This window comes from Phacochoerus africanus, chromosome 10 (genome assembly GCF_016906955.1).
Source record: "Phacochoerus africanus isolate WHEZ1 chromosome 10, ROS_Pafr_v1, whole genome shotgun sequence".
Lineage (NCBI taxonomy): Eukaryota > Metazoa > Chordata > Mammalia > Artiodactyla > Suidae > Phacochoerus > Phacochoerus africanus.
In genome coordinates this window covers 70,077,615-70,104,064 of record NC_062553.1, presented here as the reverse complement: position 1 = coordinate 70,104,064, position 26,450 = coordinate 70,077,615, and the positions used below count along the sequence as shown (strand labels likewise).

Sequence of the window (26,450 nt, the reverse complement as noted above, 5' to 3'; positions counted from 1 at the left end):
TTTTGAAGTTCCTCAGTTGATTCAAATGTGTAGCCAAGGTTGAGATTGTGCTCTAAAGAAAGGAGTCAGGTATATATGACTTAAGCCAGCATAATATTATGAGAGGAGAGAGAAGCCTAAATAGACCTTAGTGTTTATAACTCAGACTGAGCTATATTCCAGGCTTCCATGGAGTTTACTCAGAGTTATGAAGAGGGAGAAACCATAAATAAAAAGCGGCAAGGGCTCTTTCCTTTAAAAGTCTGCAGTATTATAAGAGAGCATATCATGAGAGAGATTATCATGAGAATATTATGAGGGAGAAGCATTCTTCCCCATTTTGCAACAGAACTCCATGCAGTTCTATCCTGAGGGCTCTAGCACATCTAGGATGGGGTGTGCAGTTAAGAGACTGTGTCTAGTCATATGAGGAGTTCCCATTGAAACTCAGTGGTAATGAACCTGACTAGTATCCATATGGATGTGGGTTCGATTCCTGGCCTTGCTCAGTGGGTTAAGGAAGCGGTGTTGCTGTGAGCTGTGGTATAGGTCACAGACAAGGCTTGGATCCCATGTTGCTGTGGCTGTGGCCTAGGCCAGATAAAGCAATGAACAAGATAGACAAAAATCTCTTCCCTAGTGGATCCTACATTTTCATAAGGAAGACAGATGATAAGCAAATAAATACATACCTAATTAAATGTCTGGTAATGATAAGCGCCAGAAAGAAAACTACTACTCAGCCATAAAAAAAGAACAAAATAGTGCCATTTGCATCAACATGAATGGAACTAGAGACTCTCATCCTGAGTGAAGTAAGTCAGAAAGAGAAAGACAAATACCACATGATATCACTTATATCTGGAATCTAATATATAGCACAAATGAACCTTTCCACAGAAAAGAAAATCATGGACTTGGAGAATAGACTTGTGGTTGCCAAGGGGGAAAGGGAGAGAATGGAATGGATTGGGAGCTTGGGGTTAATTGATGCAGACTATTGCCTTTGGAATGGATCAGCAATGAGATCCTGCTGTGTAGCACTGGGACCTATGTCTAGTCACTTATGATGGAGCCTGATAATGTGAGAAAAAATAATGTATACATGTATGTGTAATTGGGCGACCATGCTGTACAGTAGAAAAGAAAATAATGTATTGGGGAAATAAAAAAATGAAATATTTTAAAAAAAGAAAAAAGAAAAGGATGCTATTTTGAGATAGGCCTCTTTAAACATTGCCATTTGATAAGAGACATGAATGAAGTATTATTATGCAAATTAGTGGTTCTCAAACTTTTTGGTTTCAAGGCCATTTTACATTCTTAAAAATTACTGAAGATGGAGTTCCCGTCGTGGCTCAGTGGTTAACAAATCCGACTAGGAACCATGAGGTTGCGGCTTCGATCCCTGGCCTTGCTCAGTGGGTTAAGGATTCGGCATTGCCATGAGCTGTGGTGTAGGTTGCATACACAGCTCAGATCCCGTGTTGCTGTGGCTCTGACGTAGGCCGGTGGCTACAGCTCCGATTGGACCCCTAGCCTGGGAACCTCCATATGCCGAGGGAGCGGCCCTAGAAAAGGCAAAAAGACAAAAAAAAAAAAATTACTGAAGATGCAAAAGAATTTTGTCTATGTGGCTTCTGTCCGTTGATTTTACCATGTAAGAATTAAAACTGATAAATGATTTAAGTATTTATTTAATTCTTTGGAAAAAATTAAAAACCTAATAGATGTTAAAATAAATAATACATCTTCATTTAAATAACTAAATATCCCCAGACCAAAAATAGTGAAAAGAGAGGCACTGTTTTAAAATGTTGGTAATATTTCAATGTCCAGCTCAATCAAGAAGGCTGGATTGGAGTTCCCATTGTGGCTCAGTGGAAACGAATCTGACTAGGAACCATGAGGTTTCGGGTTTGATCCCTGGCCTTGCTCAGTGGGTTAAGGATCCAGTGTTGCTGTGAGCTGTGGTGTAGGTCACAGATGAGGCTCGATCTGGCATTGCGGTGGTTGTAGGCCGGTGGCTACAGCTCCGATTAGACCTCTAGCCTGGGAACCTCCATATGCTGTGGGTATGGCCATATAAAGACAAAAAGACAAAAAAAAATTTTTTTTAATTTAAAAAAGAAGGCTGGATTATCAAATCTGCTTCTGCATCTAGCATCACACACCTATGTAGCTGGAAAAGGAAGGAGTGTTTCAACAGCCTTTTAAGACAATTGTGTTATCTGTCTTTGAATCTATACAAAACCTGACAGTAATAGTTTCTTAAAAGTTACTTACAATGTGGAATATAAAGATATTTCAATGAGCTTTCTATTCTCCATAGTATTAAAATCCCATTTTGATCTATCTTGCAATGTGAATGGATTTAGTGACATCATGCACCACTTATTTGGAAAATATCACTCAACTGAGTTATGCCGATCTTCTAAATGTCATCACATATCATTATACAATATTTAAAAAAAATCTTATCCATCAATATCACCACTGATCTCACGAGAGAAAACATTAAGTGTTGGGAGGTTGTCAGGCTCACAGTGGGGACACTGACTTTGCAAAATTCTAAGTGGCTTGAAATCAAACACAGAGCTAGCACAAGTCTACCACAACTTGCATGGGTGTCTTTTGTACCTGCTACCAGTCTTTGATTTCATATCTTTCTTCCTGCTACAAAAGCAGACCATTCAGCACTCTGACCCACTTCCTTTAAGGCCAACAGAAGAATCTATCTTTACTACCAAGCAAAGACCTCCCTATCCATCCATCCTTCTTTTTGTTGTTGTTTTTCTTTTTCTTTTTTTTTTTTTTGGTTTTTAGGACTGCAGGTGTAGCAACTGTCCCAGGTTAGGGGTTGAATCAGAGCTGCAGCTGCAGCCTATGTCACAGCCACAGCAATGCCAGATCAGAGCTGCATCTGAGACTTACTCCGAAGCTCACAGCAATATCAGATCCTTAACTCACTGAGCGAGGCCAGGGATTGAACCTGCATCCCCATGGATACTAGTCAGGTTCATTACCGGGAGCCACGGCAGGACCCCCCCATCCATCTTTCTGATCTGGGAATCCACTTTCCAGCACATTGGAAAGACTGTGGTGATGAACATAATGAATGATCTCACTCTTCACTTGAGATGCCACACCCCACAAACAGAGAGTGGCACAGCCGTAACATATAATAATCACGAAACCACAGTTGGGACAGACAGTAACAAGAGGATTGCTCTGGCACACCTATCTACAAACTAAATGGTGTTATTTTAATTTTGGTTCTCCATAAAGCATAGCAAAAATATTATTACACAAAGTTAGAAACCATACTTTATAGAGTCCACTACCATAGATGGGATCAGTGTGCAGGTTGCAGGTAAGACTGGGCACTTTGAGAGAATGAAAAAAGTAATCGGTTCTTTTAGGGACTCAATGGGTGTCTCTGTTACGCTGCCTGCGAACTTTGTTTTGGGACAATAAATGGTTGCTTATAACATTCTTTGCAATAAAAGGACCAAACAAAATTAAGAGCAACACATTCATATCCATTTGGAAACAGTGAAACATCCAGAGCATGGAACTCGGAAGAGGTCTGAGATGAAAAGCAGGCAAATCAAAGGAATAATTTTTTGAGGTTTTAAAGAAAACCTTATTAAAGACAAACAAGTAAAATTAAATGATAAAACTAAATACTAAACAAGGTCAATGCTTCTTTTTAAAAGTGAACAAAATCTGCACAAATGAGAAAGCTCCAAGACTTCATGATAGTGTTCTTATCCTATCATAACACCCCTTTCTGTGCAGCCCAATGGGGGGTAATGAGATGCTACGCTGACCTTTGGGAGAGCAAGGATTAAACTGTCCTCAGGGAACTCGAATGTATTGTGTGGAAGATGACTAGTGAAACGGGAATGCACTGTGGTGTTCCTGGTGTGGCTTAGTGGGTTAAGGACCCGCCGCTGCCTCTGTGAGGATGCGGATTTGATTCCTGGCCTCACTCAGTGGGTTAAGGATCCACACTGCTGTAAGCTGCAGTGTAGGTCAGAGATGTGGCTTGCGTCCTGCATTAGTGTAGCTATGGCGTAGGCTGGCAGCAGCAGTTATGATTAGAACCCTGGCCCAGCAAATTTCATATGCTTCAGGTGCAGTAGTAAAAAGGAAAAAAAAAAAATGCACTGCAATAAAAATACACCAGATAGGGAGTTCCCGTCGTGGCGCAGCAGAAACGAAGCAGACTAGGAACCATGAGGCTTCGGATTTGATCCCTAGCCTCACTCAGTGGGTTAAGGATCTGGCGTCGCCATGAGCTGGTAGGTCGCAGATCAGGCATTGCTATGGCTCTGGCATAGGCCGGCAGCTGCAACTCTGATTAGACCCCTGGCCTGAGACCCTCCATATGCCACGGGTGCGGCCCTAAAAAGACAAAAAGTCAAAAAAAAAAAAAACCAGATATATACTACCACTAGTAGTTAAAATTGGTAGAAGGAAAGAAAATCATGAAGGTCCTTCAGTCCATCTATTACTAAATGTTTAAAAGTGTAATGAACGACCACTTCCTTCTGTGGCCTTCTGCGACCATAGCAATCTGATATTAATCAAATCCCCCTCCATATATGTACTCACGGCCCCTGTATTTTCTCACACATTTTAAAATTTTGCCATTATATTTGCATGTTGTTATTTGAATACTGTTAGAGTACATTATAAGCTTCATGGGGGCAGAAACTGAGTTTTGTTGTACACCCAACATGTAACACAGCGCCTGGCTCATAGGTGCTCAATAAATATGCTGAGTAGATGAAGGGAGAAAGGGAGAGCGTAGCTTTAGATTAGCTTGAGACACTAGTCCTTGGGAAGTGGCACATTAATCAAATTGGGAGAAAGACAAAAGAAAAAGAGTTCCAAAGGAAGATGGGAAAGTCACCACGGCTCTTATTCTGTGTAGTTCAATTTGGTGAAAAGGAGTGGGTGTGAGAAAGCACGTGAATACAGTTCAACCAGCACCTAGTAGGCGTCCTGAGGTCATGGATAAATCCTCAGAATTCTGACCAATAAATTCAAAGTAGACTTTGTGAAACATTTCTTTCTTCTTGGTGGTGAGGACGAAAGAGCTTCCAAGAGGACAGAGAACATTATTTGAGTGATTTCTCTCCTTGGGGTCCTACAATGTAATTGGTTTGGCTGGAGCAGCAGTGTTGTAGAAAAGCAAGGTGAATCAGCTGGAGTGTCTCTACTGGTCTTGTGAGTGTCTTAGCTGGCAGAGGTGGCAGGGATTGGCAGGATGGGAAAGAGAGGTGAGCAGAATTCCAGGAGTTTCAAATTCCAAATCCCAGGGGGAAACATGGATGCGCACGGGTTATCTGCTCCACATGGTATAAGCAGACAAAGGATGGTCGAAGAAATTCTTCAGGTAGGAAAATGGAATGATACTGACAGTTCTACCTTAGGAACGAGTAGGATAATCAGGTTGGCCCTTTGGTCTGAGTCACTGGAAAGAACTCAGGCTTTGGAGGCAAACCAAGCTCCGCTTTGACAATTATCAACTGTGTGTTCTTACACTAATGGTAAGATTATGTTTCACATTTATAAAAATAAACACAGGGACATTTCCCAAAGCCCTAAATTTGTTGTAGAAATAAAATTAAGTAGATGAAAGCACAGAGCATGCCTCTTGGCTTACAGCAGCATCTGATTAATGACAATTGCCTTTGGCTTCTTAGTTTTCTAACTGAAATCTCAAACAGTATAAATACTGTATTGTACATAGCTTTACTGATATTGTTACCATAAGTGACTTTCTTCCTATGTAACTAAAATGTCTTTCTAAGTTGCTGCAAACTTTTTTATTCAAAAAAGTCAAGGTATAATTAAATTTCCCTAAATAAATGTCATTGTTGATCTCCATTCAGCAATTTTAGCAACTCAATTTATTTTGTGAATATCCTAGTTATTTCTTTAGAGTGAAAAGCAAATATGGCTTAAAAACCGAATATAAACCAAAAACTGACCAGTTTTACCTGTTTTAGCCGCTATTGTTATGTGACTATGATCTTCAGCTGATTCCAAGAAACCAATGTCATAATTAATAAGCCATTATTTTTTGTCTCTTTGGACAGGGAAGGGAAGTCTTCCCTTACATAATTATTCTAGGATTAGTTGTGTACCAACCGGTTTCCACCTAGTGTTTACAGGCCACAATCCCTAATGAGGCACATTGGATGGTGAGAAAACATTTAATGAATATATACAAATAAAAGGTAGGTAAAAAAAAAAAGATTTTGATTTGAGTTCAAAGAAAACTCCTTGGCCATAAACACACACACACACAAAAATATGTACTAGTAGTTCAAACTTTTTCAGTTGGAGCACTTATTTTACTAAAAACCAATATGAGTCTATTCAGTCCCTGGCCTGGGAACTTCCATATGCCATGGGTGCAGCCATTAAAAAAAAACAAAACCAAAAGAACCAAAACCTGTTCAGAATCAATGTTTTGGAATAATTTTAATTTGCAACAAAGTTGAAAAGGGCAATCTGTGGAAAGGGACAACATTTTATATGTTGTCCCTTTCAACAGATTAATTTCTAAAGAACATCAGTGTCACTCAGTGAGAGGACACTCTTTAGCGTCACGATAGGGACACATGTGGCAGGCTGTCTGGTAAAAGCAGAACTGGAAGAAAGATATGGCAATACTCTACTCAGATAAGGAAAATGCCAAGTTTTTTTTTTTTTTTTGCTATTTGAATATATGAACATGAAATGCTATTAATTGGCAAAAGGTTGAGGAACTATAGATATAACTCTGCAGGCCTTGCAAGTTTCCACTTATGATTGTTGTCTGTCTTCCTTACATATGTATGCCCCTTGGATTCTATTAAAAAACATTACTTATAGAATGTGGAGGTAACCAACATAGCTATGAATGCTTGAGAAACAGTTATGCATGCTTGATGCCTTCCCCTTCAATTATTATAACGCTTGCACTTAGGATAAAGCAAATAAACAAGGAAATTAAAAGCATATCCTTTCTAAAATTATGGCAACAATGGCCAAAAGCTGCAAGAATTGAAATTAGGTGCTTAAGAGTAAGATAGGGTTCCTAGTTCTGGTTTAGCCACTTCATTATATGACCATGGGCACATCAGTCCACTTTAAGCCTCAACTTTTTGCATACATAATATAAGGATAATAAACTTACTGACCTCATGAGGGTGTTGGGAGATTTAAATAAGATGATGTTTCAGATATGCTCAATAAAAAGAGTCCTTATTATCATAACAAATAAACATTATAAACATCGATATTTAAATGAAATGATGAATTTGATACCGAAACTCTCTACTCAAATGTTATTTTTAAATCTGTTTGATTAAAAAAAAAGTATATTTTAAAAAATAATATCCTATGATACTAACCAATATGAGAAAGAATTAATTATTTAATCATATAGAAAAAAATGTAATACCCTTATCCGTGCTTTTACAGAAATATCAAGGACTAGATAGTGCTGGAGATGAATCAGATAAACTTGAAATTAAATAGGTTTTTCTTAGATTAAAATATTTACATACATAAAGTCAAAAAAAAAAAATGAGGAGTTCCCGTCGTGGCGCAGTGGTTAACGAATCCGACTAGGAACCATGAGGTTGCGGGTTCGGTCCCTGCCCTTGCTCAGTGGGTTGACGATCCGGCGTTGCCGTGAGCTGTGGTGTAGGTTGCAGACGCGGCTCGGATCCTGCGTTGCTGTGGCTCTGGCGTAGGCCTGTGGCTACAGCTCCGATTAAACCCCTAGCCTGGGAACCTCCGTATGCCGGGGGAGCGGCCCAAGAAATAACAACAACAATAACAACAACAACAACAAAAAGACAAAAAAAAAATGAGTGTGCCTCTATTACAAAGCTTGCTTCAGTTCAAATCTGATTTTGTCCTCAATTGATTATAGCAGAGCAAGGTATTAATGGCATCTAAATAGCTCCAGGAGCTTGAGGAAAGAGGAAAAAGCTTCAGCAGCAAGGAAAGCCCAAGACAGAATGGCAGAGGAGTTCCTGCTGTGGCGCAGAGGAAACAAATCTGACTAGGAACCATGCGGTTGCGGGTTGGATCCCTGGCCTCGCTCAGTGGGTTAAGGATCCCACGTTGCCATGAGCTGTGGTGTAGGTCACTGACGTGGTTCAGATCTGGCATAGCTGAGGCTGTGGTGTAGGTTGGCAGTTGTAGCTCTGATTAGACCCCTAGCCTGCGAACCTCCATATGTTGAAGGTGTGGCCCTAAAAACAAACAAAGACAGAACAGCAGGCAGAATTCAGGAACTCAAATGAGAGCAGGTAGAATTTTTCCCTTCCTACCTCTTTTTGTCATGTTCTTGCCCCAGTCCTTCCTCTTGGTGATAACTGAAAACTAGATGACTTTTTTCTACTATATATTTGGAAATTAATTTAAAAACCAAAATTATGCTCAATTTCAACACCCCTAGCTCTTTCAGTTTCCCATTTCTTTTGTTTTGTAAGCTTTATTGACATATAATTTACATATCCATTTAATTTACATTTTTTTTTCATTTCTTCTTTTCTCCAAGAAAAGCCATTTAATTAGCATGTTTGGTACTTTGCAGGAGATAAGTCATTTCGGCTTAGTATACCATGCCCATGCTCCTCCATATTAAAAGGTTAACAGCCCCAGAAGACAACATGGACAGCAGGCAGAATCTTGCCTCAGACTGTGAATGGATGGATCATCTTAATATTTTTTATTTCATCTTATAATTGTGAAATCAGTACTTCTCGAAGAATTTACTTGGAAAATTCAGAGAAAGATAAAGAAAGAATCAATATTAGGTTGTAATTTTTCATCTTTATTTCCTATTTGTCAGTGTGTGTGTGTGTGTGTGTGTGTGTGTGTGTGTGTGTGTGGTGTGTGTGTGTGGTTACACTTAAATTTCAATCATGTCTGCAACCTAATATAATGATTTTTCAAAATATAATTGGTCATAAATTTTTTTTGTTTGTTTTTAGCCACCACATGCAGTGGCTTAATGTGAGATCTATTTCCAGATCAGGGATTGAACCCGGGCTGCAGTGGGGAAAGCACCCAGTCCTAACCACTAGACCACCAGGGAACCCCCCAAATTCCTTTTTATTGCTACACTACACCATCATTCACTAAATATTCCCATGCTGTTGGATGTTTAGGCTATTTCCAACTTTTTGCTATCAGGAATAAATCTGTGATGGAGATCCTTGAACAGATCTCTGAAAGCCTCCTTATAATTCTTTTCAGGATACATTCCTAGATGTAGTATTTTGAGAACTGAGATAATGTCTCTTCGGGAGCTTATATCTAAAACAAGTTTTAAAATCTATCTATTTGTATTTGAAGAAATTTACTCAAGTTTACTACCTCAGCTAGTGCCCACAGTAAATTAATACTATCTTCTAAGTTCTTTCCAAGCCATCCAGTACTCCTTTGCAGAGCTTCCACTAACTAAAATGTCAGAAAACTGATCATAAAGTAGAGGAGGGGGAAATTCTTTAAAGTAGTTTTATTCAAAAAAAAGTAAATTTGGGGTGGTATCTTGATAGCCTAAAAAAACTTATGTTACCCTTAATATACTAGGAGGGATTCTCATTTATTCTGACATTGTGTATCATATTTTTTGGACTATGCTGACTAATTGTCCTGTGAAAGATACAAGTTATGTGTCCTTTGTTTTTTTGTGTGTGTATGTTTTACAGAGATGAGAAATCTTCCTGCTTATCTTTAAATAAGAGTAAGTATGAATTACACAACACATACAATAGAAACATGATTGAAATGAACCTGTCCCTTTTCTGCAATGTAATCCCTGATATTGATTACTATCTGCTCTAAAGGGCACATATTAGTAAGATACTAATAGTAGATTGCTTGCAATCTGTACCCAGGGAAGAACTATGCCTTATTTAAATTTGTTCCAACCACAGTCATAAATCCCACACTTGTTCATAGTACCCATTAATCCTCAGGTTTTGTAACAAAGGTAAGTCATTCTAAACTAAGCAATTATTAATTAATCAAATCAGAAATAAATTTGGGAGGAAATGTACTTAAGACAGAGCCAGAAACATTTCTCTGACCATATAAATGGGTGAAAAAGAAAGAACTTTCATAGAAAGCTGCCTAAGGAGATCTATGGCAACACAGTGATTCCTTCTTTCTCATCAATCTCCTTCAGAAGCAAAGCCACACCTAAAGCAGGTAGCCAGGTGCACAGTCAGATTCTCCATAGCCCATTTCAAACACCACCTCTGTACAGATTATTACACAAGTGTTGGTGTGTGACATTTTATCTCTGATTTTTAAAAAAAGTAGTTTCCTAGATTTTAATTGGATATTATTGTCAAGCCAAGATTAATAATGCCTGACTATAGATCTAATGAAAGCATTTCACTCTCTGCCAGTCAACACATGTTTGGAAGAGACATTCAGCAATACCCTACCATCTGAATATCCCTCAGGAATGATGACCTCACCAATGAAGGGCTCAAATGCCTACCCACACTGGAAAGTAAAGCGATAGTATTTTCTCGTTCTTTCATTGCAGACAGTCATCATTTCTCAGATGTTTCACTGCCTCCTCCCTGCCTTACCTTTGAATTCTGCAGGTGTAAGCTCTGAGTCAGTGGTGCTGATGCAATGCCATATTAAGCCTTTGCAAAGTGGAACAGCCCCAAACAAGGTATTAAGGAGAACCTAAGGTTGAATGGATCCTGAAGAGATCGTTGTCCCCTATCGAGGCTCTCCTCAAGTTTTAGGAAAAAAAGCTTAAACCAAGATTAGCACCTGACATCTACAGAAGGAAGTTTATTCATTGAGCAATGAGTTTTCTAGTCTCCAGTGTAAGGTTCTACACTAGGTGCAAGAAATACAAAGATAAGACATGTTCCTGACTACCGGAGGTCACAATACAGAGGGAGGCACCTTCAGTACTGTCCCCTTAATGCAGTCCCTTTCAGTGCTGCCCCACTGTAATCCATACTCTTCTTTACTCATCACATAGATCATCTAGGTCTTCTGTATTTCCATTCTCCTTCTCCTCTTTTATTATTTTGTTACATTGCAAAAATCCATAATGTGATGCTTTCTACTGTAAATAAGGGCACCCATTATCAAATTTGCAATGTGATACTTTCTACTTTAAAGGCACCCATAGCATCATGTATTTTAATTTTACATAATATTTAGTCATATTTTTTATCTTACATGGGGGTTTTTAAACAGCTTTTTTACCACTATAAACAATGAGTTGATACAGCCTCATATAAAGTCTACTAAAAAAATAATAAACTAGAAAGCGGTAAGTCCATTGAAGTTACAGTAAAAAAAAAAATGCCTTACATCTCCTCTCAGTGTAGTCCAGGCAGCATTTATTGGAGTCATGTGTTGAAGTGTGTCATAACACTCAGGGAGCACATTCAAAAATGGCACAGGGGCTGTAGAGTAGATTTTAAATCATCTATTGATATACCAGAAGATATCATGGTTTTAGACACCACTCTTTATTAGATGTGGATCAGATGCCCTAGACTTACCGATTTTTAACGCAGAGATAATAATTTGCTAACAGAGGGACAGAAGGCATTTAACCCCTACTGGCATGTAGATACTGAATATCATGATCATGTCTACCCTGACTAGACCTTCTGGAGAGGAGAATGAACAGCACTGGAGTAAAATAATACATAGAAAAAAAATAGACTGACTGACCAGAAAAATAGCCCAAATGGCCAGGAAAAACTATAGGGAATATCTAAAGCATGTAGAACTTTCATTAAGGTCCTAGTTTAAAAAATATATGAATGAATTTAAGTCAATAGATGTTTTAAGCAAAACTTAAGCAGCCCAGACTCAGAAATCAGACCATAAAAGACTGAAAAAAATAATTTGTTCTTGTTTTACAAAGCATTAAAATAATTAAATAGTAAGAATGAGAAATACATAGTTACTGAAATCAGGCACTCAGTGGTGAAAAAATAATATGAACATACCGTAAGCTGTAAGAATTAAGGCTGGAAAAAGCAGGTCAACTGGGAAACTTAGCCTAGCCATATAATGGAAATTGAATGCATTGAATGGCAAAGGCACTGGATGATCATGACAAATGCACAATGTACTTATTAGAAATGCAAGTCCAAACAGAAAATACAAGCTGAGAGAAACATTTAGTAATGATGCTTAAATTTATGCATATAAAAATTCAATATTTATGAAATTAAGACAATCATTCTATTTTTAGAGTATAATGTTGTCTCTACTATACGGTATATTATGGTTTATCAAAGATGTTTTCTTATGTTACTCAAAAAATACTTTCAAAGATGGTAAAGGGTAAGGGTTACAAGGGAACAACAAGTATGAAGCCCCCAAGTTTCTGAAAAAAACTCCACAATATTGTCTTACACAAGACAAGTATTCCAAGTGAACGCTCCACAAGAATAGGCCATCCTTCATTAGCACTGGTTATGCGGAGACAAAAAGGCAACGAATGGAATTTATGCCAACAAGCCTGCTTCAGTCATGACAGGATGGCTCAATCCACACAATTTGGTTGCTTTAAAAAAAAAGAAAAGAAAGAAAAGAAAAATTGTTCAACAACACCCATGTAAGGTGTAAAATATACCTTAATAATATGTAGAATTTAAATACATCATGCTAACATGGGATGATATTGGGTGCCTTTATTTAAAGTAGAAAAGTCCTCTCAAGGATCACAATGCGAATTTTGAAGTGGAACAAAATAATAACAGGAGAAGGAGAATGGAATTGATTGTATAAACAGTTGTTTTGTATACACGAACTCACTCTAAATGGTTTTATCCTGCCTCAGTGTCCAGCATCATTATGCTAAGGATACCCAGGCTTGTCAGTCCAGAATAGAGCACTCTCCCTCTCCCCAAAGCTACAGATCTTGTTCCTCTATTGGACTTTTCTACCTGAATATATACCATAACTATTTCAAACTCAACAAGTTCAAATGCGCTTCATCATCACTTCCCACCCTCTCATCTTCCCCTCACCCTGAACTTTGCATCTTTTCTTCATGTTTTTCCTTGTGAATGGTAACACCATATGCCCAGGATCCAAAGCCAAAGAGTTCTAAGTCTACTTTCTGTTCCTCCATCTGATTTTCAACTATTCCTATATTAGTTCAGAACTGTATCAGTGCTACTTCCAGTCTCATCTCAGCCAGAGTAACCCTTCTAAAATTTAAATATTATCACATTATTCTAACACAACTATTTAAAGGTTACCTATAACCTGAAGGATAAACCCAGATCTCTCCATTTATTTTTCTCTCTGGCCCTTCCTAAATGCTTAGCTTCATTTTCCACCATGCACAGATAGGCATCTATCATTTTGAAACAGGTTTTTTGGTTTTTTTTTTTTTTTTTTTTTTTTAATATACGCATAGCATTTTACAGCTTTAAGTCCAGAAGTCCCCTTCTCTTTGTTTCTTACCAGGGGATTTCTGTTCATTCTGTGCGATGGGGTCCCCTCTATCATTTCATCTTCAGAGTTGGTGAAACACAGCTGTCAACCCTTCTCAGTGACTTTGTCTCTTTGTCTTTGTTTCCCTTGGTCTGTCTCTCTATCTCTCTGCTGTCTCTCTCTCTCTCTTTCTCTTTTCCTAGATAACAGCCAGCCAGATAGGTACATATCTACACACACATACCTCTAGTACTGTATCAACAAATTGCATTCACTAATTTATCGTTACATCTTTCTCCTCTCCTAGACTCTAAATTTCCCAAGAGCTGAAACTATAATTTATAGTTTCAGCACCTGATATAGGGCCTAATATAAGTAGTGACAAAATTAAAATCTATTGAAAGAATGAATGAGCCCAAGGAAATATGTGTAGACTTACACACAACAGTACTGTTTATAACAGCAATAAATTGGAAATGACATACATATCCATCAACAGAAAATGGATACTCAGTGAAATGAGTATCATACACCTAGTGCTACATGTGTTTACATGGGCAAATCTCCAAAGCATAATGTTAATCAGAATAAAAGAAGGTGCATGATCGTATAGCAGGTAGAAATTGAAAACATGCAAAACAATATTCAGATCTGACAAATCTGGTTGGTGGTTGTATAGATGTTAACATTGTTCTTTTGACTTTTATGCATATTTTAAATATTTCATGACACAAATTTCTTAGACTTGGTCATAAAAACATACAAAGCAATAATTCCAGTGGCCAGAGACATATCTTAAAAAGGCCCTCCCCCCTTGTGATATATACATATGTAACCAAGTAGAAGTATAAGTAATATATCACTAAGCAATTTAAAATACATTTCAAATAAATCTGTATTTCTCCGTAATAATATTTCCCTTTGATTTAACTGCTCTTTACAGAAGCAGTTCTTTTGATACTGCTATTGACACCTGCATTACTCATGGAAATTAGGAGGATATATGTATACATAGAGAGAGAGAGACAGAAGGAGAAGAACCTCCCCAGGAAAAAACCAATCTCTGCTTATCATGTACTAATACTATCAAGTGAAAACATGTGGAGATGAAAGCCTGCAACCCCTTTTTCATAAGCCCATACTGTTATAACAAGTTGAGAAAATATGTAAATGAGAGTCTCAAGCAAATGAAAAATAAACCTTGGGAAGCTTCCTGGATGTTCTACTTGTCGGGAATGTTTTTGCTTAAAATAACACAGGTCAAGGAAAAAAATCCAAGACTAAAACTTCATATACATCTTCTACGGTATATATACCAAAGCATCAACAACTTAAGACTTTTTGTGCTAGTTGATACATTTTCCTGTAAGGTATATAGTAATTTTAGTCAGAGAATCACAACACAGCAGACTGAAGGGAAGAGAACCTGCGTTCCATGTACCAATCACGCCCTAGACACTAAATTATGGCAGCAGCCTGTACCACTAGTGTTACTACCTCCATTTTATGACAGTGGAAAATGAAGCCCAGAGAGTTAAATGTTATTTTTTTAAGGTTAAAACTGAAATCGAACCCAGAGCCTCCTAACTTATTTAAAGGCATGCTTCTACTACAGTACTCTACCTCATGTTCTGGTCCCTTTCTCTTTACACCACGGATTGTCATCTCCTTTTATGTATCCCTAAAGCCTCAGAGGGTATCTGTTTTTAATGATAACAGGCCTATAGGGTGGGTCACAGATTATGCTCATAGCTTTCATATGTTAAAGCTGTTTAATAACACACATGTAAGGTACGAAATATAATATATACACATGTTAATACTATGTACACATATACAGTCTTCGTTATACACAAAGGGTGTTGTTGTTATTGTTGTTGTTGTTTTAGGGCTGCACACGAACCTTATGGAAGTTCCTGGGCCAGGGACTGAATCCGAGACACAGTCTCAGATTTATTATAAATCAGAGGCGCTTTGCCCATCTGATGGCCCAGGCTTTGTGTATGAATTGCTGGGTCTGGAATGCGGATGGGAGAGGATGCAGAAAGAAAGAGAGGGAGGAGTTCCCATCATGGCTCAATGGTTAATGAATCTGACTAGTATCCATGATGATGCAGGCTCGATCCCTGGCCTCGCTCAGTGGGTTAAGGATATGGGTTGCGGTGAGCTGTGGTGTAGGTCACAGACACAGCTCAGATCCTGTGTTGCTGTGGCTGTGGTATAGGCTGGCAGCTTGCAGTTCCTATTCAACCCCTAGCCTAGGAACTTCCATATGCCATGGGAACAGACTTAAAAAGACTTAACAGACAAAAAAAAGAAAAAAAAGAAAAAAAAAAAAGAAAAGAAAGAAAGAAAGAATGGAGACTGGGAGGATGGGTAAGGGCCTGAGATAACGAATTCCTTAGCCTAAGTGCCTCTACCTTTCCCAGCCCCTTTCAAATCCAGCCGGCGCCAAAAGAGAAAAACAACAAGGGACTCATCTGGGTACAGCAGAGTACAGGCTGTGAGCAAAGGCTGGCCTCATCATGAGAAGTCACACATCTTCAGTAAAAATAAAGCTTTTATGAAGTTAGTCTCTTATGTGTAAGTCACATCCTAGATTAATTTATGTATGTTTATGATGACCAGTCAACTTTGATTCTACGTTAGTCTCAACAGTAACCAAAATGTACATTGATTTAGTTAATAATCAATTGAGTATTCCTAAATTATTGTTCATATATTCACATGTAATGACCTAAGAAAGACTAGTATATAAAAATTAGCATGTAACATTTATTGAGTATCTGCAATATATGAGGCACTGTGCTGTTTTCTACATACACTGGCTGGCTTAACAATCTATTGTTAGAGGTTATTTTTTTATGATTGAAGAATTAAAGATTTTTATTATGTTTTATGTTTTAATTGAATTATAGTTGATCTACAATGTTGCATTCATTTCTCCTGTGCAACAAAGTGATTCAGTGATACTCTTTTTAGATGTTCTTTTCCATTATGGTTTATCATAAGACAGTAAATATAGTTTCCTGTGCTATATAGTAAGGCCTTGATGTTTATCCCCTCCATGTATAATAGCTTACATCTGCTATTACCAACCTCCTACTCCATCCCTCTCCCAGTACCCTCCCCCTTGGCAACCATGAATTTGTTCTCTATGTCTGCGAATCTGAAACTGTTTCTTAAATTGGTTCATTTGTACCATATTTCAGATTCCATGTACAAGTGATATCATACAGTATTTGTTTTTCTCCTCTGACTTACTTCACTTAGTATGACAATCTCTAGTTGCATTCATGTTGCAGCAAATGGCATTATTTCATTCTTTTTTTAAGGCTAAATTAATACCCCATTGTATATATGTACCACATATTCTTTATCCACTCATCTGTGGATGGACACTTAGGTTGTTTCCATGTCTTGCCATTGTAAAGAGTGCTGCTATGAACCTAGGGGGTGCACTATATTTTTGAATTATAGTTTTGTCTGGATACATGCCCAGAAATGGGATTGCTGGATCATATGGCAACTCTATTTTTAGGTCTTTGAGGAACCTCCATACTATTTTCCTAAGTGCCTGTACCAACTACATTTCCACCAACAGTGTAGGAGGGTTCCCGTTTCTCCACATCCTGTTAGAGGTTATATTATTCACACTGAAGAAATTGAAGCTCCAAGAGATGGGATGACTTGACAAGGTTACACAATCAGTGTGGAGTTAAATTGGGAGTTAAATTGGGATTTCTTACTCTAACAAGTTAGAGTAAGAAATTGGGAGTTAAATTCTGGATTTCTTACTCTAACAAGGCCTATACTTTTAGCCTACTCTATGCCATTGGAAATCATCAACAAAATTGAGATAAATGACAAACTGAGGAAGGCTTGAAGGAATTCTAAGTAGAGAAGGAAAGGCCGAAGGGGACATGATGAAAAATGAAAAACAGGATGTGGAAAGAACAATAGGTTTAGTGAAACCATGAAATATTCTGGCATCCACTTGGGAAGCACCCAGGGCTGGAAGTGAGCAATTTCCACTCCCAACTTCACAAACTGCAGCGGGTACAGAGCATCTCCATGTCCCACCCATGGACCTTCTCAGTGTCGGGGCATCCCGAAAATGACTAACCTGGCTCCAAGGAGGAAGAAACCTACCAGAGGGAAAACTCTGAACCTAGGATGATGTGTAATGGGAGTGTATCTAAAACTTGAAAACACAATGGGAGAAACAGTGTAAGAAAGCTGGTTGGTCACCTTACATTTTATGACAAGTAAGTATGAATATTCCAAATTACTCGACTGAATTGGCTATTTATCCTGTTTTACATTACAGTGTCTGTCATTAAAAGTGATGCAATAGAGACGCTTCAGTCACAGCTGTGAAGATTCACTCATCATGCCGGCAAGGACAGCTTAGTGGACCAGCTTTCACCAGCTATGACATTCTGCATCCAGAGGTTAATGTGCAGGTGGCACTGACTCAGCAGCCTGTCTTCTGAAGGAAGCTAATTCCAGAGTTTACTCAGATGGGTGGAGGGACCTTGGGACAGTGTCTGGCCAAAAAAATTGCCTATCCAACCTGGATAATCAAGATTTCCAGAACTTTCACAAACTTAAGATAGCCCCCAGTTTCTTGGAAGCATGAGATCCAGGCAGGCCGAAGGTCTTCTACTGCGCTCTTAGAATGGGTGCCCTATTCTGGCTAGCTTCCCTGCTTTATCATTCAGCCTCATACAAAGCCAATTTAGACTTCCCCTAAACCACTTCCTTCCATTCAACTGTTTCAATTCTTACTATATTTTGGATATATATAACAGTCTCTTTACTTTCTTCATCCTGTTCATACTTTTTTTTTTTTTTTAATAGTGGCACTCATGGCATATGGAATCTTCAGGGCCAGAGACTGAATCCGAGCTGCAGCTGTGGTCTACACTTCAGCCGCAGCAATGCTGGATCCTTTAACCCACTGCAGTCGAATTCTTAACCCACTGTGCCACAGCAGAAACTCTCTGCTCATATTTTCTTAATCTTAACCTTTCAAATAAAATCATTCCATTCATCCATCTAAGGATATGAACTATATATATTTTGGCCACACCCACGGCATGTGGAAGTTCCTGGGCCAGGGATCCAACCCACGCCATAGCAGCAACCTAAGCCTCTGCAGAGACAACATGACAGATCCTTAACCTGCTGTACCACAAGGTAACTCTGATATGAACTATTCCTTTATTAAAAAATCTTTCTCTCATTTTTTTTCTTTTGTCCTTTTAGGGCCACATTGGCAGCATATGGAAGTTTCCAGGCTAGGGGTCCAATCGGAACTGCAGCTGCCAGCCTACGCCACAGCCACAGGAACTGGAGATCCGAGCTGTGTCTGCGACCTACACCACAGCTCACTGTAATGCCAGATCCTTAACCCACTGAGTGGGGCCAGGGATCAAACCTGCATCCTCATGAATACCAGTCGGATTCATTTCTGCTGAGCCACAATGGGAAATTCCCAAATCTTCCTCTATTATAGCTTTACAATGACAAAGTAGAAATACCTATTAGTAATAAAAATAACCTACCACTAGATGAATCAACCAATATCTAGACTAATAATTTCATCTTTATAAATTACATTCATAAAAACTTAGTTAAGTATGTATCAATTTGAAGAAGTACTTGCTCCAATTTTAATCTCAAAATGAATACAGCACACATTTATTGAGTACCCACTATGTGTCAGATATTATTCTAAGCACTTGGCTACCAAGCAAAAAGAAAAAAGAAAAAAATCCTGTCCCTGTTAGAGTCCAGTGAAGACAGCCATAAACAGATATTCAGTGCTATAACCATGGTACTGGAAAATGCTCTAGAAACTAATTAATTCTCTCTGTGAACACAGAGGTAGCTATAAGGAAAAATTTGAAGCTTCATATTTCTTTTTATTTTATTTTTATTTTTATTTTTTGCCTTTTTAGGGCCACACCCACAGCCATATGGAAGATCCTAGGCAAGGAGTTGAATCACCAGCCTACACAACAGCCACAGCTATACTGGATCCAAGCCATGTCTGTGACCTACACCACAGCTCACAGCAACACCCTTAAACCACTGAGCTAGGCCAGGGATCGAACCCGCATCCTCATGGATACTAGTAGGGTTCATTTCGGCTGAGCCACGATGGGAAATCCAAATTCAGTTTGAGGATACAATTTTCAGATTTGAGCTTCTAAATTACTCCAAATCTCGAATTTTGTGGGTAGATGTTCAACAAGTAAGTGATATATAGTTTATTTTACAAGGATAGGACTATGCAAATTTGAGAAACTAGAGGGGGGAGATTAATATTAATATAGGCTAATTATATTCATGCTCCAGGATCTTCACATAAAGATTTTCTCTTTTACCTTCTTCTCCTACAAGCCCATTCTGAGATTTTATCATTATATTCTGTACTGTCATCTCTCAGACATCATTGATCTTTCTGATTCAGCACACATGGCTCTTCCTTCTACTCTTCCTGACTTCTAGGTGGGACTGCTTCCATACTGCTGACATTTTAGTTACAACAAAGATCCGGCCCTCCCTGTTCCAGCTACCTCTGCCATGAGATCACTACCTCCTTCTTTAATGCCCACTGCTAAATGCATTTGTTTATTTCTCACATGTAATGCACAATGTGGTCATTTTAGTTATATCTCATTCCTATTGTCTGGTTATATGGAGCTTCTTTCTCATATTAATTCATGCTTTTTCTATACTTTCACTGTAATTTATCAATATCTACCTATTTTATCCTGAAATTCTCCAGGTGAGTATTGAGCAAATGGAAATGTAGCAATCTTTTTACTTGTTACAAATTCTCAATTTTCTTCCCCGAAATCTCCCATTATCCAAATGTTTATTTTTTCAGGAAGACTCGCTGGGCTGTCTTCTAGCCTTCGGAATACCTTTGTATCTAGCTAGAGGCATTAGAGCTACCTAGAATACAAGGTAGGGGCAAGACATCTTTCATGCAAAGTGTCTTCCAGGTCAGGTTTAGCATGGCATGGCCAGCAGGTGTCTGAAGTAGCTGCACGCCTGCCTGGCGCACTCTGGTGGTAAGAGGATCCTCTGGATGGATGGCTGCTGTGCAGAGCCACCATGCTGTCTCTACACCCTGTACCCAACTAACTCCTGCCTCTTCTTCTGTTCATTTTATATAGATTTGACTTTCCTTTCCTTTCCCTTCTCTTCTTTTATTTTCCTTTTCCTGTCTTATTTTTAGCATCTTGTACTCAGTGCTCATTTAAGCCTTTACAAAGGAGCAGATGACGCGTTTACAAGAGGAACTCAAGGAGGATGACAGTGTGAGCCTAAATACTTGTGACATAACATTTGGTTTAGGTACAACAGAAAATGTCAGTAGTTCTTGAAAGAGGATTTTTCTTTCGGATTTGTCATTTCTTGTCAAAAGAAAAACATGAGCCTGGATGTGCACTGAGGGATTTTGCCCCACTGGAAGGGAATATGCATCCAATGCTGTAATTAATAAGTGGGAAATTAGATCAACTGTAAAATGCTCTTTACAAGTTGGTAACGTTAGAGTCAAGTAGCACCTTTTAAAGTAATATAAATTTCACTCTAACTAAAGTTAGAAATAAACAAATATGACCACTCAAATTCCTCTCTACTCACCAACTCCCGAGACTTGTGTGTGAATCCAAGTATTTCTAAAAAGAAGCCAACATAATATTTGTCTTCTTTGAATAAATCGATTGCTGTAGCAGTATTTCACTTAATGTTGAGCTGTGGCCTGAAAATTTTTATTGCTTCTCTAAACCTCTTACTTATGTCAACCCGGTTTAGAAATTTGCATTTGATATTATCTGAATATAATTTCTCAGAAAAACAGGAAACACTGTTATCTGCACCAGCTTACTGGTGACTTCTTAAAAAGGGAATATTTCTATTTTTACTCTATGAAGAGGCATATTACTCCACCTGGATCACATATAAATTCTGAGTTTCAGATATGGGCCTATATTACAATAAAAATGTGAGTTAAACATAGCTGACATAGTTGAAACTAATTTAAACTATCATTATTCTTTTCCTCAAAGTCAATTTCTTCCGGAACTTTTACTCTCCCTTCATAATTTGTACATATTCAGCACTTTAAGTGTAAAGTCTAGAAATGGATAAAATGAAAAATGCTCTCATTCAAGCCTTGGATAAAGCAAGAAGAGTCATAGTTGTCTGCACTGTGGAAATACTACATGGCAAGAGTAAATGTACAAGTGAAGGTAGAATTACTTTTTATGTTTGAATATAAAACAAATTTCAATAACTGTTCTGTTTCTACTCTTGCTCTTCTAAAGTCAATCCTCTTCGGCACAGTGTGAGTAATATTTTAAAAACATAAGCCAGACCATGTCAGCCTCCTGCTCACAGCCTCCTTTGGCTTATATGAAAGTCCTCATAAGGTCTACAAGGTCCCATGTGAGCTAGCCCTGGCTACCTTTTCAACACAATTTCCTACAAGTCTCCCCAAAACTTTGCCATGTTTAGAACCAGTCATATCTGTCAAAGTAATTTTCAAAGTTTACATTTATTCTTGTGTTTAATCTGTCATTCCAAAGACTATTTAGATTTTCCACAATGAAGTGACAAATGCTAATGGAGGCAAAATGGACCGACATGATGATTGACAAGAGACAGAATGGAAGCTAGTTGTACCTATACCTAACTCTCCCAAGAAGCTGTTCTTCTAGACATGTCAGCAAGTGGGGCAGGAAGTACTCTGCTGATGGCATTTCACCAAGTAACAGCCACTAAAGACTTACCTGCAGCTACTATGATCACATCTGCCAGCAGAGTATGGATCTTCAGTTGTTCTTTGGGGGTATATCTGTGAGCTATTGTCACAGTGGCATCACCTGAAATGCAGAAAAACTTTCATTAATGATTACTGTGATTTTAGAAAATTTGTGAATGCTCCCATTCTAGAGGAGTTTCAGTTACATCCAAAGAATAGGAAAATTGCTTTGAAATTATCAAGTCACTTTGCAAGCAAAAGCCAGATGAGGAAATCTAGATAGTTCAAAATATTGTATCCTTCAACTGACCAGTGGAAAGTCAAATGAGACCAAATGAGGGTATGTGCCGACCATCATAGGAGAGTTGTGAGTAGGATCTTGGACACCCAGGATTTGAAAGTACTTTATGTATGAGCCAATACATAGATGCAAAGGATACTCAGTGGCTTGATAATAAGATATAGAAATACTTAAAACAAATAAACAAAGAAAAAGTACACCAAAATTGGGATGCTGTACTGTGGAAGCACAAGTGAGAGATTAATCCTGCTTCACCTTGGGGAAGTGTTAAGGTGGATCCCGAAGGAGTCAATACACATTTTTGGCTCATAAAGTATGAACAAGAGTACTTTCAAAAGAACAAAAGGGGATGTTCCAAGCCCAAAGAATAGCAGGAAAAAAGGGACCAAGTTTGAAATTATATGTTTAGGAAATGATGAAGAGGTCTAAGGTCTAACAGGATATATTCATACTCCTTGCTTTAATAAACTGATGTAGGAATAAGAGAGGTTAGCAATATGAGGGATTCTGATGCTTAAAGTGTGAGCCAAGCAAGGAAGATGAGAGAAAGGCAGTGATGAAGGCAGGACTTCTAGTAAGGACAGGGCTAGGGGAGACAGCATCTTCTCTCTTCTCCCAGGTAACATGCGAATGCTATACAGTTAATGCCAACAACAAAAACTGAACAACCCCCATTTTAACCAAAATTAGAACACATAGTTTCCACAGACTCCAAAACCATGTAAAAGTTGCCCAGGAGCAGAAGAATTAGCAGCTACCACACAGGGAGAAAGTCAACAAGAAAGTTCAGAGACTAATAACATGGCCAGCAGAGACAGATCTCTGAAAATGACTACAAAAATACACTTCCTGAAGGTGAAGGGGTCACATCAAAAGGCAATACACATCTCTCTTATTTGCAGCAGAGAATGGAGGCGTCAAAGCATAAGAAGCCCTCTTGGACCTAGCATAGTTCGCAGCAGGTGGTAACACAGAAACTCACACAGAGGAGCTATTTAAACAGTAAACGTGGGGAAGATAAAATCTGAAGGCTGCTCAGCATGTCTGTCCTCCCCAAACCCTAGCAGAAATATCCTTCAAAAAGCAGATCCAAGAAAATCCAACTCATTCCATGATACACTAAAAAAAAAAAAAAAAAAAAGATTTTACTCAGCATTAATAAAAGGATACTATACTAGGATCAGCTCGGGGAAGTTTGATTTTAGTGGTAGTTACATGACTATATGCATTTGTCTAAATCCATGGACCTGTACACCAAAAACAGTAAATTTTATTATATGCAAACATTTAAGTAAATAAAAAGGTACCTTTAAAAAGTAGTAAGACCCAAGGGGGGGGGGGAAACAGGAAAAAAAAAAGTTTAAGAATTAACCAACAAAATAAAAAACTCAACAGAAAAATGTTATGGAGAAGTTGAACATTATGACAAAATAAAATGCCAAACATTTAAGAAATAAGAAATTAGAGTCATACAAACTGGGGGAAAAAAAGACTTTAACCCATACGAAATGACCTATAATGTTCAACACTGAGACACATATCAAAGTTGCTGGATTAAAAAAAAATCCTATGAGCAACCAAGCAAATATTAAGATTTTTATATTCATTCCAAAATACACACAGAAATACCTACAAGAGACTCATGTAAAGTAACTGGGAGCAAGGATTTCACATCCAGTCAAATTGTCTTCCAAGATTAACCTCTGCAAACAATTTTGAAATTGTAAGAACTCAAGGACTATTGTCCCCATGAGTTTTTCCTGAGGAATTTACTAAAAGATAAACTTTAAGAATCAAAACATACCTTAGGAAAATGGAAAAATGACTATTGGAGAGTTTTAAATATATTTAACAAATTAAAATGAAAGGATTGGAGTAACAGACAACATGTAAATGTTATTGGCTCTGATTATGTAGAATTGGTACAACTAACAGAATAGGAAGAAAAAAAGATGAGAAAGTTTGATGATTGCCCTATATTCAATGACTGTAATGAATGGATATCACTTAAAGCTAACTAATCAAATAATAGAAATAGGAGAATATTTAAAAGTATAAGGTAAACACACTACAAAGATAAATTTTATTGTTACATATCAGATAGGAGACAAAAGAAATGAATCATGGAAGGAAAAGGAAATCTTTCATCATTTCTTCTGATAGAATATCAATAAATATCACATAAAGAAATAGAGAACTTAGAATATAAAGTTATAATTATTAATTTCCTATATCTTCCTAAATATCAAAAAATACATAAAAAAGAGAAAAAACATGAAAGAAAATAAAAACCATAAAAACAAAAAACAGAACAGAAAATAACATGACACTTGAAAATGTATAGGAGTTCCTATAGTGGCTCAGTGGTTAATGAACGCAACTAGTAACCATGAGGTTGAGGGTTCGATCCCTGGCCTCATTCATTGGGTTAAGGATCCGGCGTTGCTGTGATCTGTGGTGTAGGCCAGCAGCTGTAGCTCCGATTGGACCCCTAGCCTGGGAACCTCCATATGCTGCTGGTGCGGCCCTAAAAAGACAAAAGACAAAAAAAAGAAAGAAAGAAAAAAAGAAAAAAAAGAAAGAAAGAAAGAAAGAAAGAAAATGTATATATTTACCATAATAATAAAAGTAAGTTTTCCTGTTTTTTAAAAAAAATATTATTTTCAAATTGGCTCACAAAGCAAAATCTGGTTCTATGCTTTACATAAAACACATTTAAAATAAAGCTTTTTGGAAATGTTGAAAATAAAAGGTGGGCCTATAGGATAAAAAGGTATATATTCTAATGCAAAAGTGTGATTTAAATGAAGACAATGATAAATACATAACAAATAAAAAGAAATATAATTCATAACACAGAAATAGGAGGTACACAAAGAAACAGAAACATACTGTATTTATTTTATTATGCATGCTGCTTAAGCAAGCACAAAACATATTGTATTTGTTGAATTCAGTTAACCTTTTTCAACTCATGACAGCTCAAAGACATAGAAGATATAAATAGCGTATATCTGATTACAATATATCAAACTCTGAAAGTAGATAATATATTTTCCTTTTAAGTGCCCAATGAATGCATTTTTTAATGTTGTGATTTTGGCAAAGAGGAAAATATTAATTTACACCAAAAAGTAGGCAGATAAACTATAGGTATTTTCTTTGATCACAACTCAATAAAGTTATAGTTATTAACAAAATCAGAAATTAAGAAATGCTTCCACTGGAAACATTTTTAAAATACTTGGGTCAAAAAGGAAATACAAAGCAATACCAAATAATATTTAGAAACATTTATAATGAATGTACTACAGATTAGAACCTATAAAATATAAATAAAACAAAGCTTAGAGGAAAATTCACAGGTCTAAATTATTATATAAATAAAATAGAAATAAAAAATGTGTGAACCAATCATTTAACTTACACCTTTAAAGAACAATAACATAAACAAAAGAAATTAGAAAAAGATTAATAAATGTAAGTGTTAAAATGTTTATATAAATAAGCCTATAAACTGGAATATTATAAGCAAGGAGAAAATTTAATAAATTAGCCAAGTAAAAATGAATATATAGAAATAAATGTGAAAATTAATAAAGAGAATCTCAACTAAAAATAGAGCTGAGAAGGCCTACAGAAGGTGCTGTCACTATTACCACTATCTGTCACTTTCGTGCCCCATGGGAAGAACTTACCTTGGGGTCCCAAACAGGAAGAAGTCTACTACACCAAGACAGGAGATTTTTTCTTGCCTAGTCACAACCCAGCCAATGAGAAGCCATTGCCACCCTGAACTTTTACTTTCCTCCAATAAACTTTCTTTTTTTAATTTTTTTATTGTTATTCCCCCAATACAATTTTTTTTCTACTGTACAGCATGGCGACCCAGTTACACATACATGTATACATTCTTTTTCC

At 37.5% G+C, this 26,450-nt stretch overlaps 1 protein-coding gene across 11 annotated transcripts in view; it reads right to left on the bottom strand.

Annotated features, from left to right (window-relative positions):
* The window catches only part of MTHFD2L (methylenetetrahydrofolate dehydrogenase (NADP+ dependent) 2 like), a 118,427-nt gene that overhangs the window by 51,852 nt on the left and 40,125 nt on the right, over positions 1 to 26,450 (bottom strand). For 6 of the 11 annotated variants that reach the window (XM_047798244.1, XM_047798243.1, XM_047798242.1 and 3 more), the window contains one exon: positions 22,257 to 22,349. The exons of 1 other annotated variant lie outside the window; for it this stretch is intronic. In XM_047798244.1, coding sequence (XP_047654200.1) covers positions 22,257 to 22,349 — 93 coding nt within the window. Of the gene's footprint in view, positions 1 to 11,340; positions 12,566 to 21,108; positions 21,144 to 22,256; positions 22,350 to 23,511; positions 23,649 to 26,450 lie in introns of those variants that run through there. 4 more of the 11 variants (XM_047798250.1, XM_047798248.1, XR_007137424.1 and 1 more) reach the window with 4 other exon arrangements.